This window comes from Onychostoma macrolepis, chromosome 13 (genome assembly GCF_012432095.1).
Source record: "Onychostoma macrolepis isolate SWU-2019 chromosome 13, ASM1243209v1, whole genome shotgun sequence".
NCBI classification, from domain to species: Eukaryota; Metazoa; Chordata; class Actinopteri; order Cypriniformes; family Cyprinidae; genus Onychostoma; species Onychostoma macrolepis.
In genome coordinates, this window is record NC_081167.1 from 12,501 (window position 1) to 30,735 (window position 18,235).

The 18,235-nt window shown below is 37.5% G+C and overlaps 2 protein-coding genes across 10 annotated transcripts in view; both read right to left on the reverse strand.

The window, feature by feature from the left end:
• gtf2a1l (general transcription factor IIA, 1-like) overlaps positions 1 to 1,824 on the reverse strand; it is a 10,814-nt gene extending 8,990 nt beyond the window's left edge. For 2 of the 6 annotated variants that reach the window (XM_058796961.1, XM_058796957.1), the window contains exons 1-4: positions 1,641 to 1,822; positions 1,457 to 1,558; positions 745 to 865; positions 417 to 463 (exon numbers count right to left, since the gene is read on the reverse strand). In XM_058796961.1, coding sequence (XP_058652944.1) covers positions 417 to 463; positions 745 to 865; positions 1,457 to 1,558; positions 1,641 to 1,664 — 294 coding nt within the window. In that variant the 5' untranslated portion in view covers positions 1,665 to 1,822. Of the gene's footprint in view, positions 1 to 416; positions 464 to 744; positions 866 to 1,456; positions 1,559 to 1,640 lie in introns of all 6 variants that reach the window. The other 4 variants (XM_058796956.1, XM_058796958.1, XM_058796959.1 and 1 more) reach the window with 4 other exon arrangements.
• An 11,425-nt stretch (positions 1,825 to 13,249) lies between these two features.
• Positions 13,250 to 18,235, reverse strand: part of LOC131552820 (NACHT, LRR and PYD domains-containing protein 12-like) — a 32,237-nt gene continuing 27,251 nt past the window's right edge. For all 4 annotated transcript variants that reach the window (XM_058796947.1, XM_058796945.1, XM_058796946.1 and 1 more), the window contains 2 exons: positions 14,610 to 14,656; positions 13,250 to 14,522 (listed from right to left, as the gene is read on the reverse strand). In XM_058796947.1, coding sequence (XP_058652930.1) covers positions 13,945 to 14,522; positions 14,610 to 14,656 — 625 coding nt within the window. In that variant the 3' untranslated portion in view covers positions 13,250 to 13,944. The remainder of the gene's footprint in view (positions 14,523 to 14,609; positions 14,657 to 18,235) is intronic.

Here is an 18,235-nt window from a genome sequence, read left to right on the forward strand (position 1 = left end):
TGAGCTGCTTCAGTCCAGCAAGTGTTCATCTGGAGATATTACTGCAGTTATTCTGACCTTTACTTGATCAAAATCAGTCAAGATTTGACACTGAAGCAGCCGCTGAAGCTGGACACTTCTACAATTACACTAAAAGAGCTTTAACTGGATAAAACACTGTCATTCAGAAGACATGCAGCAGATTGAGAGTGAAACAGGTTTAACAGCAAAGTTTGATCATTTAGAGCTTTAGAAACTCATGATCAAATATGATACAGCAGCTTCATAAGATGAAGTATGAATCACTGGATAGACAGTTCAAGAGGTTATAATGCTGATTACTGAACATGATCATCTGAAAAACCTGTGACCTTAACTAGCTGTGAAAGTGGATGTGAAATATGTCCTGTACAGACGGTCTGTGTTTGCTGACTTACTGCTTTGGAGGAGAAACTCGGCATGTTCTGAGCTGCTGGAATCACAACTGAGAACAGACAGGAAAACATTAAATATAACTTAACAGAAACAACACAGACAGAAGTGAGAAAGCAAACGCATGCTGCGAGAGACACTGATCACAGCGACTGAAACCCTGCAGAAGGCACTGGTCTCAGGTGAAACAACACCATCACACCGCTGGAACAAACATGTTCAGCACTGCAGTTTAGAGCATCTATCTCGATGCTAGCAGCTGTGCTGGCGTGTGTGTATGCGGATTGAATTGGCTGTGTGCTGAAAACACTGTGATTGAGACGCAGAACAGACCGGTGGGTTTATGGAGACTCTGAGAGTAGTTCGCTGGAAGCTGCAGAACAAAATTGGACGGATTGTTGCCTTTAATGAAACCCTCCACAGCCTTCGACTGAACGACCTTTGACTCCCAGAGCTGAAACACACACACACACACACACACGCACACACACACACGCGCATCAGGGCAACTACCCTTGTGAAAATTAACCATGGATTTACTGCAAATAAAACCAGAAAAACATGGTTACTGTAGTTAAACTATGGTAACCACAAATTACTGTAACTCTACACTAACTATAGTTATACAAAACACAGTTACTATACTTGTTCTGCCCTGCTGAAAAGAACAAAAGAAACCATCACAGAAACTCGAATGGTTTCCATTACAAATACCATTATAAACATTACAAACCATCAACTTTTAACCATTAAAACCATTTAAAAAATGGTTTTCCATAGTGTTTTTGGACATATTCCATTAAGACTTAGTGGTTTTAACAAGCCACCGACAGAAGGTACACATTACCAGCAGAGACCACAGGGTCCCATTAAAACCAGTAAAACCACTGCAAACTCTGATGGTTTCTATTGTCGTTGTTTTTTGTTTGTTTGTTTGTTTTTCAGCAGGGAGGTATACAGTCGTGATCACATGATCAGCATCAGAAATCAGCGCATATTTAATATCATATTCACGCCAGAAGAGTGTTTAATAGCTGCCCGTTACCTGTCTGAGGTTGTCCAGCACTCGTTCCTCCACTCCTTCATCACTAAACAGCTCTCTGATGCTCTCAATCACGTCCTCGATGACGGACAGGTACAGCTTGGGCTGAAGGATCAATCACACACTGCATCTCAGACCTCTCATCAGCGCCACACGATCTAAACGCGTCTGAGAGCTCCGGACTCACCAGACTGTTCGCGTTCGACAGCATCGCGCCTCGCTCGCAGCTGGCCGTCAATCAGGAGCTGAACCCGGATCAAACACAGCAGACACGGCTCTGATGCTGCTCTGATGCTGCACTGAGAGAGATGATCACGCTGCGAGGTCAAGACATCATGAGGGGAAACTGGACGCGAAAACGACGTCACAACCTAGTTCCCATAATAAATTAATTAATTAATTTAAAAAAAAACTTCTTTTATTCTTTCTTGCTTGCTTTTCAGAAAGTGACTTATGTTACATAATCTGTAATCTTTACTTATTTATTATCAAGCGTCTGATTGTAACTTAATTGTTTCCTTCCGCCTAATGACCACATTATTTTCAAAACAATCCGACATTTAAAAAGTTATAAGTAATTTATATATTAGGAGACTGATATAAAAACGGATGATGTTCTTTGGCGAATATATTCCATTCTGTATTCTATATATTAAATTATATTATATTACATACCCGGTTACCCCAAGCAGTCAAACCAAGGTGGCCCTCTAGTGGACTCAATATGCAATTACATCATAAATGCATATACAGTCATGGCCAAAAATATCAGCACCCTTGATAAATATGATCAAAGGAGGCTGTAAAAATTAATCTGCATTGTTAATCCTTTTAATATTTTATTTTAAAAAAATCACACAAATCTAACCTTTCATTGGATAATAAGAATTTAAACTGGGGTATTTATGAAATAAATGTTTTTCTCTAATACACATTGGCCACAATTTCCTAACATTTTATGTTGATTGGAAATTCTTAATTATTGCCCTGATGGTGGAAATGGGAATTTTCACTGCTCTAGCTCTTTTCTTAAAGCCACTTCACTAATTTGTGAAGCTCAATTATCTTTTGCTGCACATCAGAAATATATTCTTTGGGTTTTCTCATTGTGATGATGATTAAGGGAATTTGGGCTTTGTTTTCCCTCCTATTTATATTTCTGTGAAACAGGAAGCCATGGCTGGATAATTTCATGTTCATAATCACCCTGGAGTGCTCAAAACTGTGAATATGAATGGGAATATACTTCAGAGATGTTTTACTCATAAGGATTTCTAGGGGTGCCAGTAATTGAGTCAATGTGTATTTGACAAAAACATTTATTTCATAATGATATTCCCTCCATTTTAAATTCTTATTATCCAGTGAAATGTTAGATTTTTGTGAATTTTTTTAATGAAATATCAAAAGGATTAACAATGCAGATTAATTTTCACAGCCTTCTTTGATCACATTTACCAAGGTGACGATATTTAAGTTAAGTTTTTTATTCCCATGCCCTGCACGCATCATCACTGAGTTTTCATGCGCATTAAAATCATTTCTATTAGAAAAGCAGATTTTCTCTACACTTCTGGCCGACATGTAAACTGGCCAACCATCGATAAGAAGTTTTAGCAGCGTTTCAGGTGTCTGTAACTTTCTATGTAACTTATCACTATAATACCGATCTTGCCATCTGGTCAAATTAGGTTATTTGTTACTGAGCCCACTGTAAAACAACAAATACATATATTAATCATAATATTATATATGCAGTCTTCCTAGGACACACGCATTTAGAGCTATGATATGAACGGTTTTGTTAGCATGGTCTGTGGCAGACTTTTCTTCATGTCAGGGCAACAATTCAATAAACAAGAAGTAAAAAATTGGCTTAAAGAGACAATACTGTATTTTGCTCTGTTTCACTAATGAAAATGGTTCCAAAGAAAGCCATGTTGTGCATCTCCAGCAACACACAGCGGTGTTTCCTTACTGAATGAATTTGTGTTTTTAACGAATCAGGTGAGTCAGTGACCCACTGATCCATTCATCAAAACAGCTTTTCGTTCCTGAATGAATCAGCCGCTTTGAAAAAATCAATTGAATAAATGACTCTATATTCCACTTTTTATATTTAATACATCAATATCATAACATTATTTATGTAATATGTGCAGTTTAAATGCATACAAGTGATTTAAAAAAAAAAGTGTATAGAGGCACTATAATAGAGCCCTGCATGTTTAATTATACTTGGCTTTAAAAAATAAATAAATAAACATAAAGGCACTTAGCCAAAGTAGATTTAAACATATTTTTAGTGTATCCTGTGTATTCTGACACATATATAAATGTCTCTGGGCTAAGCCCTGGATATCCACTCACCCTAGAACCACCTCTGGGTTCATAAAGATAAAAGTACATATGTGAGGAAGATGTTTTCTGTGACAGCTCCTCTCTGATGCTGGGGTTTGAGACCCCTGGCTCTGACCAGGGGTGTATTCCAGAAAGCAGGTTATGTGACATACCCGGGTATGTTTGAGGATAAGAGAGCGGATAACCTCAGTTTTCGGTTCCAAAATTGGAAGTTACTTTCAGGGTATGTAAGTAACCATAGTAACTTGCTCTCTGAAGATAACCTGCTCTGGAGCAGGTTGTGTTCCAGGGTTAGTCCAATTCAGCGCCATCAGCACACACATGATCTACTGACGAGCCTTCAGTGGGCGTGACAGATAGCGCACAACATTATATAATATTAGATTATGTAATATATATATGTTAATGATTAAGCGCTAATATAGGCCTAAGTAATAAATAAGGTAATATATTATTCTAATATATCTTATTATATTTATTTTATTGGCATAACAGTTATATTAATAAATTAGAAAACACTATGACAAAGTAATGTTTAATTTATTATATTATATTTATTACATTTTATATTATCATCTCACACATGGCATTTTCTATAATGTATTTCTATAATAAAAATACTTAATATATAATTAGCATCAAACAAACAATATAATTCATATTCAATCTCAAGGATTAAAGATTAAACGAAAAAAAAAAGATTGCACAACCATCAGTTAGGTGGCGGTATGCACTAAGCATGTAAATGACCATTGAACAAAAGAAGAAGAAAGAAACAGCATGGCATGCTTTTTCTTAGCATCCGTTTAGTGACTCGTCGATTCGTCGCTCTGTTGAGAATGTCTTGAGTCTTAACCAGGAACATACTCTGAGTTGAATGAACTTACTCCCGGACGCATTTTTGGAACCAGATACCTCGAGTAAGCAAGGTTTGGGGTTAATCAACCAAAAGTTCAGGGTTTATCTGAAGGTAAGTTAACCGTGCTTTCTGGAATACACCCCTGTAGTGGCTAGCTAACAAAAAGGTGATAGTCATGATCAACCTACACAACTTAACTTAGAAGTTACTATAAAACCTATCGAAGGCACCACACAATACGTTTTAAAATATACTATTTTAACAGTAATATTATGAAATTATTTGTAAGAACTGTTTTCTATTTTAAAATGTAATTTGTTTCTGTGATGCAAAGCTGAATTTTCAGCAGCACACAATCCTTCAGAAATCATTCTAATATGCTGATATCTGGATTAAGTTGTCTAAGATTACAGCGTGTTCTTGTGTTCCTCTATAAGGGCAGATGTATCGATCCTCGAAACCACGATCAGCAATGCAGCGATTGGCTGGAGGCTAGACAGCAACGTAATGACATCATATCATTAAAAAAGACACCTGACGAAAAACTTGACACATTTCTGGACTTTTATAAGGAAACAGCCGAGCGAACAAAACTACATAAACGTTATAATAGATAAATGAGCACTGTTTTTAATTTATTTGTAATTTTTTTTACATGATTCCCAATTATTTATACTCATGATTTCTATTTCAATGTTGTAATTAGAAATTCATTTAATTTTATCTTTGAAGCAGATTTCTTATGTGACAGCATTAATTAAAGCTGCTGCTGCAGGGGCAGCCCTCACTAGGCCCACACTATTCATCTACAGCAGGGCTGCCCAACCCTGGTCCTGGAGATCTACCTTCCTGCAGAGTTCAGTTCCAGCCCTGATCAAACACACCTGTCTGTAATTATCAAGTGCTCCTTCAGATCCTAATTAGTCGGTTCAGTTGTGTTTGATCAGGGTTGGAGCTGAACTCTGCAGGAACAGGGCTGGACACCTCTGATCTACAACAATACATCTGTTTCACTATCAATACTTTCCAGCTACTATAACTTAAGTCTTTGAGGGAAACAGTTATTATACATCTGAAATGGATGCAGTCACCACATAACCGATGTCTGTATTGTCAAAAATGTACAGTAGTCAAAGGGATTTCAAATTAATTTGTTAAATACAAAATAAAAACCATTCAATTCAGGTTAATACAGCTACATACAGCCAAAAATGTAAGTACACAAAAGTACAAAAAACAAACAAACAAACAAAAGAAAGCTAACAAAGCAATGTAAAGACCATACATACAAGTAACATCTCTGCAAAAAACATCAACTCCTTACTTTAGACCGGGCTTGAAATGACACATTTCCCAACCCGGACACAGCACAATATGCTCAGCAGGTGAGCGGTTAAGGATAGAAGGTATACGTGTGGTACTACTGGGCATGCGCACATCAACACAGCGTAATACAACATTTATTGAAAATGGATTACTGTTGTATACATGTTGATGCTCCAAATAACCAATAAATAAACTGGCATAATCAGGGGCAAAAGTTTCCCCCAGAGCTGTACCTTGAAGATACACAGCCGTATAGCACCATTATTAACACTCCACAGCACTTTTTTTCCATTAAAGTGGGCTTAAAATGACAAATGTGCCTTGAATTCATTCAGTCAAGTTTGACAATCACTGAAGAATCTTTTTTGCCATTAACTCTGCTTGTATGATGCAAAGTTTATTTTTAGATCTTTTTCTAATATATTTTATATTTTTATACATTTATATATAATAGGGGCAATAATCTGGAAATGCAAAAAAAGAAAAAAAAAGAAAATCCTTTCCACATTATTTCCTGTTTTCTAAACTTATCCATACCTGGAAACTCCATACTTTAAGCTGTGTAGGAACCATGGCACATTTGCGATGTTTAAATTGGGTCTGAGTCCCAGCCAGTGTTCCCTCTAATTTAATTTTCTTGCTGAGCAAAACTTTTCTCTATTGGGCGGACATTTCTGCCACCTGAGCAAAAACATTCTTTACACCCTGTACAGCGCACACACAAAAAGTGTGTAACGTTTAACTTTAATGTGCTATTTATATTTGATTTGACCCTTGATGTAACTAAATGGTGTACATTTCTTAATTTATGCCAGGAGTTATGTAAATGAAAAACGAAGTCGAGATGGATATGAAGCTTGAGTCTTAGACCTTTTTAATGATGTATAGTTTGTGAAGTTAATTGCATTCTTTTACATTAAAACTAGCAGTAACTCTGAACTAATGTAAACAAAGAGCGCTGTGCACAGGTTAAGAGATTTTAAACAAGCACTATTAATGCACTTTTAGTTAACCAGATGAAACAATACACATTTTAATGCTATAAAAGTGTGCACACATTGAGAGAAATAAACAGCAGATGTTCATATTAACAACTTCTTTAACTTGAGCAAACGCTGCTAATACACATATAGATTTGTTAATAAAATGAAAACATGCATGTTTTAAAGCTAGTGAATAAAAGGAAACGATCCGCCCGCATGCCTCTGCTCAGTGACGGTGCCTGGATCAGCTGTGATCTGCGTCTCGGGCCGATGACGTCACTTCCAGGGAGGCATGTCCAGGCCTGTTGGACACGCCCCCACCCCCTGACTCCACCCCCATGTCAAAACAGCGCCACAAAGTGAGACGCGCAGAAACGTGAAGCGCAAGCTCAAACTTGACTGAAACGCAAAATAAAAGCTGCATTGCAAATAAATTTGTAGATATGGCCATGGAAAATATGTATTGCAAAATCATTGCTTTTGCTCTGTTTTATTTATATTTTGCAATTCTTTATTTTTGTTTGCAAAACTTATTTTCTTTTTGCAATACTTCATTTTCTTTTGCAAAACTTTATTTTCTTTTGCATATATATGCGGCATTAAATTGACTCCATAATTATGACAGTAATCCAAACAACCCCAGTGGCACATTCTGACGAATTGACAGATCAGTGTCTTCTGGAGCAAAACAATAGGGTGTATGTCAGGATATTGTGATCTTTTTTTTTAATCTATAATAATGTGTTCATGAGAGGGTCAAGTTCATGCTTGGTATAATTTAAGCATGTTGTGAAACTCACGTGAGATGTGCACAAAACCCAGAGGATATCAATTTTTGTGCAAGCTTCTCTATGTGTTACCTCATGCTTTACAACATGTATGAATGAGTATGATGGTTGACTGAAAGTCATGCTTTAAAGTAAAAAAAAAGATAGTTACACTTATGTAATTTTTCTTACACCAATCATTTTACTCCACAAGACATTGATTCATCTACTGTCATTGTATGGATAGCGTCATTATTGCTATATGTGCTGTTTGAAGTGTCAACTTTTCAAAAGTCATTCACTAGAATTAAATGGACTCATAAAGATGATTTATTTTTTCTAAAAATCTTCATTTGTGTTTGCCTAAAGAAAGAAAGTCATACACGTCTGGTATGGAATGAGAGTAAATAACAGAGTTTTCATATTTTTTAAATATTCACAAATAACATCAACTCATTAATGCATTCTTTATTTGCTTTTAAACAGAATGTCTCAGAACTTCCTGCTTTATATCCATATCTCATCAGACGTCGAGAGGAACATGACTCTGTCTTCACGTCCAGAGTCTGTGAATGACTTAAAAACAATGATAAAAGAAAAGTTTAAACTAGACTTTGAATTTAACCTTGCGAAGATCCAGATTTTTGAGATGGGGAATTACCGCACCAAATAGAGTCGAGCTGGATTTCATGAGGTAGCTGTAAATAGTGGTAAGAGGAGTAAAAACAACCCAGGCAAACAAGCTCCTCACACTAACATCAAACGACCCAAGAGGGCAGAAGTGAATTTCCTCCCCAATTTCCCAAGAGGCGAACACACTGCAAGCCTTGAACAACTGAGACTACAAATTGTAGAAGAAACTAAGAGTGACAAAAATCTTGTACTGATTACAAAGTTTACATTTACATTGACATTTAGTCATTTAGCAGATGCTTTTATCCAAAGCGACTTACAAATGAGGACAAAGGAAGCAATCAAAATAAACAAAAGAGCAATGCTATGCAAGTGCTATAACAAGTCTCAGATAACTTAATTATATAATAAATAAAAAGAAAAAGATAGAATAGAAAAAGAATAGAGCAAGCTAATGTTAGAGACCTTTTTTGCTTTTGTTAATTGTATAATAAATAAAAAGAAAACAAATAGATAGAATACAAAAAGAGTAGAAAAGCTAGTGTTAGTATTTTTTTTTCTTTAAGAATAGAATTAGAATAGAGAGTGCTAGAGTCAGAGGGTCAGATAAAGATGGAAGAGATGTGTTTTTAGCCGGTTCTTGAAGATGGCTAAGGACTCAGCTGCTGGGATTGAGTTAGAGCAGGAGGGAACAGTTAATTTAAAAGTCCGTGAAAGTGATTTTGTGCCTCTTTGAGATGAGCAATAAAGCGATGTTCACTTGCAGGACGCAAGCTTCTAGAGGCATAGATGTTGTTGATGTTGAAAGTTGATGCAGACGACCTTTGCCCTGAGATGGTAATCACGGATAACCTGCCTGTTGGTGAGATCCTGGAACGCTGGCCTGCCTTTAAATTGGAGTCACAGGTAAAAGTATTTTTCTTAGTACACTCGAAAATATATGTTATTTAAAGTAGTAGTTCTCCCAGAAATTAACATTTGCTGTTAATTTACTCTCTTTCAGGCCATCCAAGATATAGGTTACTTTCTGCAGTAGAACACTAAAGATGATTTTTATCTCAACTTGGTGATTCATAAAATGCAGGTCAATGGGTGCCGTTCTTTTTCAGTGTGTCAGGTTTACACTCATAGTTGAAACTGTGTTATTTTGCAGTATGTTTTTTTCTATAGGATCACAAATGCACACTGTGTACATATACCTTGGCTTAATCACTTATTAATTTGTGCAGATCTGCTCAGAGTTTCACAAAATTACAAATGTTAACCTGAAGAACCATTTCTATGCCGTGTTGGACCAGCATGCTCCCCGTCTCCAGAGCTTGCTCAGAAAGAAAGCTGCTCGCACAGGGAAAGTGTCTGAAGTCAGCTCTTCAGGATATATGACCTCCAGGTCAGTTGTTACACTTCTTGATGCCTGATAAAGAAGCTGCAGTGGATTTTGAATTATTTTGGTTGTATTTTCACACATACAGATATTTTAGGGTGATGCATAGTATTGTGTAGTTGTACTGATTAGATTCCATGTTAAATCAAGATTCTCATACTCAAGTCTGTAATTCTCACACTGAAGGAAAAAGTTGACGTTCATTTAAGACAAGCTGCTGTCCTCCGTGCTCTCCGCACCTATCTGCATGAGGATGACTCTAACTTTCTCAAGATGTGGAATGTAAGTGATCATGTTGCTTAGAATTTTGAGAGATAGTGTTACTACAATTCTAATTGATATATTCAAAACCTGATACTACAACCTAAATGATATCTGAATGGCAGGAGAGATTGTTAGTAACCAAACAGTTTTCGGTCCAACTGGCTTCCATAGTATGGAAAAAAATAAAATACTATGACAATCTCACCTGCCATTCAGATGCCATTCAGGTTCTGGTTCCAGGTTTTGAATATGTCAATTAGAATTGTAGTTAGGGTTGTCACAAAGTACCGACTTTCAGTACCAGTCGGTACTGAAATGTAAAAATATAATGATACCAGCATTTCCCGCTAACATTTGAGCGCTGTTGAGTGGATTCTTAAACAACTCTGATTGACCATTGTGTTCACGTGCTCAACAGATATGACTGTGATTGGCTACAGTGATTCACCTCACGCTCCTTACCAGTTGTTTACACAGATTCACACAGGAGCGTTTGAAAGCTGCGTCTATCAGCGGATCTGCCTATGGGCTTATCTGTGTAAGCACGTGGTGAAGAGTGTGAAGTGAAGATCATTGTAGACAATCACAGACATATCTGTTGAGCGCGTGAACACAATGGCCAGTCAAAGGTTTTCAAGAACCTGCTCAACAGCGCTCAGATTCTAGCGGGAAATGCTAGTATTACATTTTTTTTATTTCAAGTCAGTACTTTTGACAACCCTAATTGTAGTTATTGTATGGCATAGAACAGTTTAGAGTAGATGTAAATAAATATATGTCACTTATTAGCAGTCAGCCTTTGGAAGTTTAGCGTAACAGTAGTATTGGCAACATACAGTGCCTATAGAAAGTCTTCATACCCCTTAATTTTTTTTTTTTTTCATATTTTGTTATGTTAAACTGCTTTAAATTACTTCTTTGTCCACATTAATTGTTGTAAACTGAGATTGGTGTCTTTAGAAGGCATATATGTGCTGAATTCTACATAAATAATCCACAACAATGCCGTGCTATGGGCACAGCCATTGATAAAGGCTGCAGCGGAAGTTCTTTTACGCTACTATTTGAATCTTCCGCTTTTCGAACCCGGAAGTGTGATAAAGGCCTATTGTATATTTTTCATTACCAAAATAACACTTACTTATTCACAAAGAGTTCATTCAGATGTCAGACTGATGTTTCAACACATCACAAGAACAGAACAATAAAAACACACATTTTAATTGTTTTTTATTATTTTGTCAAGACGACTGCGTCACCCAGGATTCGAACCCAAGGTGACAGCATTCCAGTCGAGCACACTAACCACGCCCCCAAATCACTTGGTGGATCCACTAACACAACATAGGTTATAAATTGTCAATTCGCTTAACTGTTTCTCTGTCAAAGTTGTTTCAGAGCAATACTTGAAAATGACCACTAGGTGTCACCATAGAGACGGGTGTCGAAATGTTTCGAAGCCTCGACACATTTGCTTCGACTGCTTCAGTGCTTCACGAAACCTCGCTTTGCCCACCACTACATGAAACAACCAGGAACCGTGACTAACATGAAACAGAACCCAAAACGGACCTTACAGGGTCTTGGTTAGAGAGGTGATCAAGACACTGATGGTCACTCTGGTTGAGCTCCATGATCTTATATGGAGATGGGAGAAACTTACAGAAGGACAAACATCACTGTAATACTCCATCACTCTGGGCTTGATGGCAAACTCAAGCTTCTCCTCAGTAAAGATACATGAAACCCCGATTGCAATTTACAAAAATACACCCAAATAACTCTCAGACTATGAAAACAAAAGATTCTCTGGTCTGATGAACCTTAATTCCTTATTCATGTCTGAGGGAAACCAAGCACCGCTTATCACCAGCATAATACCATCCCAGCGGTGAAGCATGGTGGCGGCAGCATCGTGCAGTGGGGGTGTTTTTCAGCGGCAGGGACTGGAGAAGTGATCAGAGGAGACGGAAAGCTGAATGCAGCTAAATACAGAGATATCTTTAATAAGATCGCTCAGAACCTCAGACTGGGCTGAAAGGTCACCTTCCAACATGACAATCACCCTACACACACAGCCAAGACAATGCAGGAGAGGCTTAGAGACGACTCTATGAACGTCCTCGAGTGGCCCAGACAGAGCTGGGACATGGAACAAATCAGACATCTTTGGAGAAATATATAAATGGCTGTCCACCGATGGTCCCCAGCCAAACTGACATGGCTTGAGATGATCTAAAGAGAAGAAATATGCAGATGTGCAAAGCTTGTTGCATCATACCCAAAAAGACCTGAGGCTGTAATTGTTGCCAAAGTGCTTCAACTAAGTTTTGAGTTAAGGGTATGAAGACTTGTGCAATGTCATTTTTTCAGTGTTTCATTTTTAATAAATTTGCAATTTTGGGATAAATCTGATACATTTTTGCTTTGTCATTATGGTGAGAGGGGTGTAGATTTAGGTGCAGTCCAAATTCAAAATATTGGAGAGGGTTTTTTTCACCCGGCCCCTCCTCCTCAGGCTTGACGCACACGCAGGTTGCCAGATTAATGACACCAACAGAAACGAGCGCACATAGCGATGAATGAAATTAAATACGCTGTGTTTTCCGCCAGCTGGCAACCCGGGGTGCCGAAATACAATCGGGTAAACTGGCAGTGGGCGGGTTTCACAAACCATAACAAACACAGACATTCCGGGCCAGACTGTACATTTTCAAAGGAGAATAACTGACTGTAGCATTGTTTTTCAGATAAACAATTATGTTAACTTAGCATGTTTCTTAAATATCTGCAAACATATTATGGTATTTTTATGCTGTACAAAGTAAAACAAGATTAAACAGAAACCAAACAATTACTCCTGGCCAGCTGTCATACTGCTTTCTAAAAGGCAAGACAGGAGCTCAACAGCAGGTGTCCTCGATGAACCCATCCAAGAACAATCAGTTGGAAGGCGGAGCAATTACACAATTAAACCCAGGGATATAACCCACGTAAAGCATGGTCATCACAGGGAGATATATGAAGTTGTGATTTCTCTGTTCTTGACTCTTCATCTCCCCCCAGACTCTTTATTCCACGATCCAACAATATTCATGATTCATACAATATTCAGACATTTCACATCATCCATTAAAATCTGATCTCAAAATGATTTGTCATTGTGTTTTATTATTTGTGCACAAAAACAAAGAAAAAAAAAGGTATATTTCAATTGAAAGGTAATTTTAATAGTTATGATTACAAATACAAATACAAATGACTTATGTGACAGTAAAAACATAAATATATGCATGTATGTGACCCACTTTTTATTTTTTATTTTTTACTTTTATTAAAATTATGAATGGATTATATAAAGCCAAGAAAGCGCACAAAGAGTGTTCCCTTAATAATCACTGAGCTGTCACTCATTTCAGTTTATCGCGATTAATCTCTCTACACTGCACAATAAATCTCTTATTTACACTTTTTTTGTTATAATGAGAGGATCCGCGAGCTTGCAGAACTCAGGACTGAACAAAAACTCCAGTATTTTGAGAAGTAAGTGGATTCTGACTGAAAAGCCTCTGATTGGCAATTGTGTTCCAGAAATCAACAGATATGTCTGTGCTGTAAAAACACATTGTAAACAGAAACATTTGAAGCTTTCCAGAGCGCAAACACAGAGAGACAGATATGCGCTGGAGTCATGCTGTGAGGTGGCTGCGGCTTACTTTCATTGTGTTGTTTATGGTTTTGTTATTAAAGTTATGTTTGCCACTTTCTTCTTCCCTGGGTCTTGAACTTTGTTACATACAGTATATACATTTCCATTCATCCTGGCGACCCACCTATAACATCTCACTGTTACTGAATTATCATGCAGCTCAAAGCATTATGGGTAGAATCTCTTGTCAATCTATTCTGATTCATCAACACAGTTTCACTGATGATTCAGAACAAACATAAAAGCCAGGATAGAGCGGCTGAGTGAATGTGGTCTGGACTGTGTGGATGAGGCTCATTGTGTCAGAGACGCTGTAGAAGGACAGAGTTCCTGCACTGTGATCCACAAACACACCTATTCTACCATGACCCAAATAATGTCGCACTATACTGTTATCATCATACACTCCTGTTCTACTGCTGATGGGCTTTACAGGGAGATCGGTCACTATGTTATTGTGTTTAAAAGAGTAACTGGAGGGAGAGCACTCCAAACTCCAGGACTGATCATTATATCCAAACATACTCTCATCACCATCTCCCTTCCTGCTGATGCTCTTATATGACACTGATATAAACACACATCTATCACTACTCCACTCCAGCTCCCAGTAACAGCGTCCACACACACTCTCTCTACACAACACCTGAGGATGCTCATCAAATCTGTCTGGATGATCAGGATACGGCTGATTCTCTCTCACACATCTCACCTCTCTGTTCTCCTCGGACAGAATGAGTCCAGTGTTTGCTGTGTTTGGATCCAGTGTGAGAAAACAGGCATCTGAACACAAGAACAGAGACATTTAGAACAACAACAATCACTAAAGCTCTGTGTGTATAATATTAGTGTGTGTGTGTGTAAATATACATTTGTGTAGTCCTGCTGTAATCCTGGATTCTCCTCCATGATCCACACTAGTAAACACACAGAGTCACATTCAGTCAGAAAACACACATAAAATCAAATTATTATATTTTAATTTATGATTTTGGCTTGCAATGATTGTGAAAACAAGATTATCAAGATAAAACAACATGTTAAACATGCTTTAAACAGACTAACAATGCCTATTCTAAAACATGTTAGCAACATGCTAAACATGTTAGAACAGCCCTTGCATCAGGGTTGTCGGTTCTCACACACACTTTCAGACTCTGTCTCTCGCTGCTCGACTAAATCACGTAGAGCAAATAAAAAGACTGTTAACATGTTTTCCCTGTAATTCCTCTTTCCTGCCTTTAGGTAGCTAGGAATATATCTTTGTATAGACAAAGAGGAAGACAGTCTGCTATGGAGAGGTAGGACTGGCCTACCTGATCTTGACTCAAATTTTGTTTCATGGGAAACTTTTGTTTATTGCCCAGTGCAAGGGCCTCAGGTCATGTGCCAACTGTTTAATGGGTTAGCATGAAGCGCTAATCTCACATGTTAAGGCCTGCTCAAAGCCTAACATGGGGCCTTCAGTGTTGCTACCCATGTTGGATGAAGCCCATGGCATGTAGGAGCTACTCAAGCATCTACACGCGTGAATTCCTGTCTGTGGATGGTGTTTCACAAGGATTATATATTTGCATAGTTTTTATTTTTATTTTTTTGAAACAGCGTGAAAAAAGATTGTTTTTTTTTGTTTTTTGTTGTTGTTTTGTGTTTTTGTAAGCCTTCTTTGTTGTGGATTTTTTAGATTTGTTTCGGCCTACAAGTTTTGGACTATGACTATATGGACTATGGACGCTTCTCTTCCACACCAAAATCCCTCAGATAAGAATTGCTGTTTCTTTCTCTTATGTGACTTTTGTTTTGTGATGTTTTCTATCTCTGAACTGCAAGATATTCAATTTGGCGTTAATTTCATTACAAATAATTAGTGCTGGGCAACGATTAATCGCGATTAATCACGATTAATCGTTGCCCAGCACTACAAATAATACATGTCTTTAAGTTTTTAGATTTTCCTTGTTGGTTGTTTTTCTTTAGTTTGAAGGTGAAAGCTAATTTGTAAAGTTTGGTTGAACAAACGTGTTTGAATCTCAAATCAGGCCATGAAATGAACATCTGCATCAAATGCAGGTAAATGTTCAATATGACAGGAGAATCTCACAGTTTCACAGGCCACACTGACAGACACAAACAGAGAAATAAACACAATCTTTTAAAATATACATTTTCATGAGGCATAAAATGTATACAAGAAATTACATAGAAATGATGACTGTTCGGAGTGAACGCGTGTTTCTGCAGAACATTGGATTAACGTTTTGATTTTCTTTATAATTTAGTGATTTAAACCTGCTTTTACAGACTCCTGGTTAGACACAGGCGTATTGGACTGCCACTGTTCTCCAATGTACTCTGGGGCTTGTTGCTCTGGACTTTGATACGTTGAGTTTTTTTCAGTGTGAAAGGAGTGAAATTATTTCCCTATGAAATGATCTCCTCATGAAACCAAGTGTCAGGAACACAAAACAGATGCCATGTAACAAAACAATAAAACTAATCTGGAGAAGAGGTCTCCAAAGAGAGCAAACAACATCACCCTGACCAAACTTATCTCCTTGTTCATTTATGACCCCCTCCCTCTCCTCTCCTCTCCTCTCCCCTACAATTGATATCTGTGAACAGTTTTTGATTAAGAATATTGCCTAAATTTAACGATCACTTGAAATTGGAGTCAGATTGAACACGGAGCTAGACTAAAATTGAAACTAAGACCTGATCAATTCAAAAGCGCAAGTAAAAGACCGAACACACACTAAACACACTCTTCGACCAGGCCGCTGGATTCTGCTGTTGGGCTAGCGGGTGGATTCTCCCTCCGTGATCTCCTATCTCCTGTCGGTGAGGGTCTTTTCAGCGCAACATTCAAAAATGCTCCGGAAAGAGGTTTGAGCTTATCCTTCCCTTTCTCCAGCTGCTGCGGTAAGTCAATTCTTATTTGCCTTTTTAGAAGTGTTGAGGGAAAGAAAGCCTAGACGCACCCCATATAGACACACTTTTGCAGAATGAGTCGGAATACTCATCTTAGACCGAAGACCGCAGAAATCCGGTAGGGTTTAAGAATTAGACGAAACCACATGAAATGACAGTTTGATAATTGACATGATAGCAGCAGAGTAGATGAGGAATGAAATCTCTTGAACCAAAATTAAAATTGGAATAACATCATACAAATTTTATTCTGGTACTCAACAGAGGGCTGTAAATTGCAACCTAAACTCTAATATTAATAATTTCCTGTCACTATTGTCTATTGGATTTACAACTATAACTTTGCACATACTGTAAATGTTTGCTTTTCAAATGTTGCAAAGAATTTAAGAAAATTGTGATGTGATTGGGTGAACTAAAATGATAATTAATTTCTCCCTAGAATCTTTTGTATGCTAAAGTGAAGTTGGGCAAGACAGTGCAATGAAATTAAAAATGAGAGAATTTCAAAAGAAACTTTAATCTGGCATGTCTCAGTCCCAGAGAATTACTGCTGCCATGCAGAAACCTCGGTCACTGTAAGAAGTGACAATAAATTCAAATTCTAAAACTGCAAAGCACATAATGACAATTTTGCCTGAGGTAGTAGTAAAATATCTGATATCACAATATTTGGCTCAGCTTACGGCTTGGTTTTATTTTATATTTTACAAAAATTACTACACACTTATATGATTCTCAGTCTTTGTCTTTAAGCAGACAGACAAATATGAAGAGACCATAAATCTAAAACATTGTGTACTTTGCATTTGCTCTGGGTTTGCACAACCCCTCAAAGCTCTCTCATATCCAAATAGATTCTTGAAAGAATACACTTAGTGACATCTCAGCTAATAAACAAAAGAAAACTGTGTCCAATTCCATACTGTAGTCACAAAAATCTTCAGATTGAGCAATGATTTGACCCATGTTTTCAGTATGTGCTTGCAGTTCATTGAATGTTTACAGCAGCAAAACCTATAACTAGTTTCCAGTTTGGCTTGTTGCTGTGCACACAATGCACATGCTATGACTGCTGTAGACACACGGCCAAATCAAAGATGTATATTCAAAAAGATCAGTGAGATGATAACCAATCATTCTAAGAGGCCCTCCAGAGACCAGTAATAAAAGTATTTTAATTTATACTATTTTTATGTGATATAATTAGTATTCTGCCGTGCAAAGGCAAAATACCTTAACTTCAATTTTGGTCAAAATGAGTTATTGTCTTTTTTGGAACAATGGACATCAGTTTTATCATGTGGAAAAATATCTTAAGTCAATTTTGTTATTTTCTGCTGATGATGCTGTTTTTGCCATAACTTCCAAAAGCAGAGGGAAAGCAAAGGCAGAAACCCTTAACATCAGTTACAGTCTTTTAGCTTTGTTCCGCTGCACTCTAGAACGCTGGAATTCAGTTACGCTGGAGTTAAGGCACTCTACCTTTGTTTTACCAACGTTAAGATTTTTGCCGCGCTGAAGTTACGGTGTTATGCACAAATGTATTGAAGCACTTTTGACACACA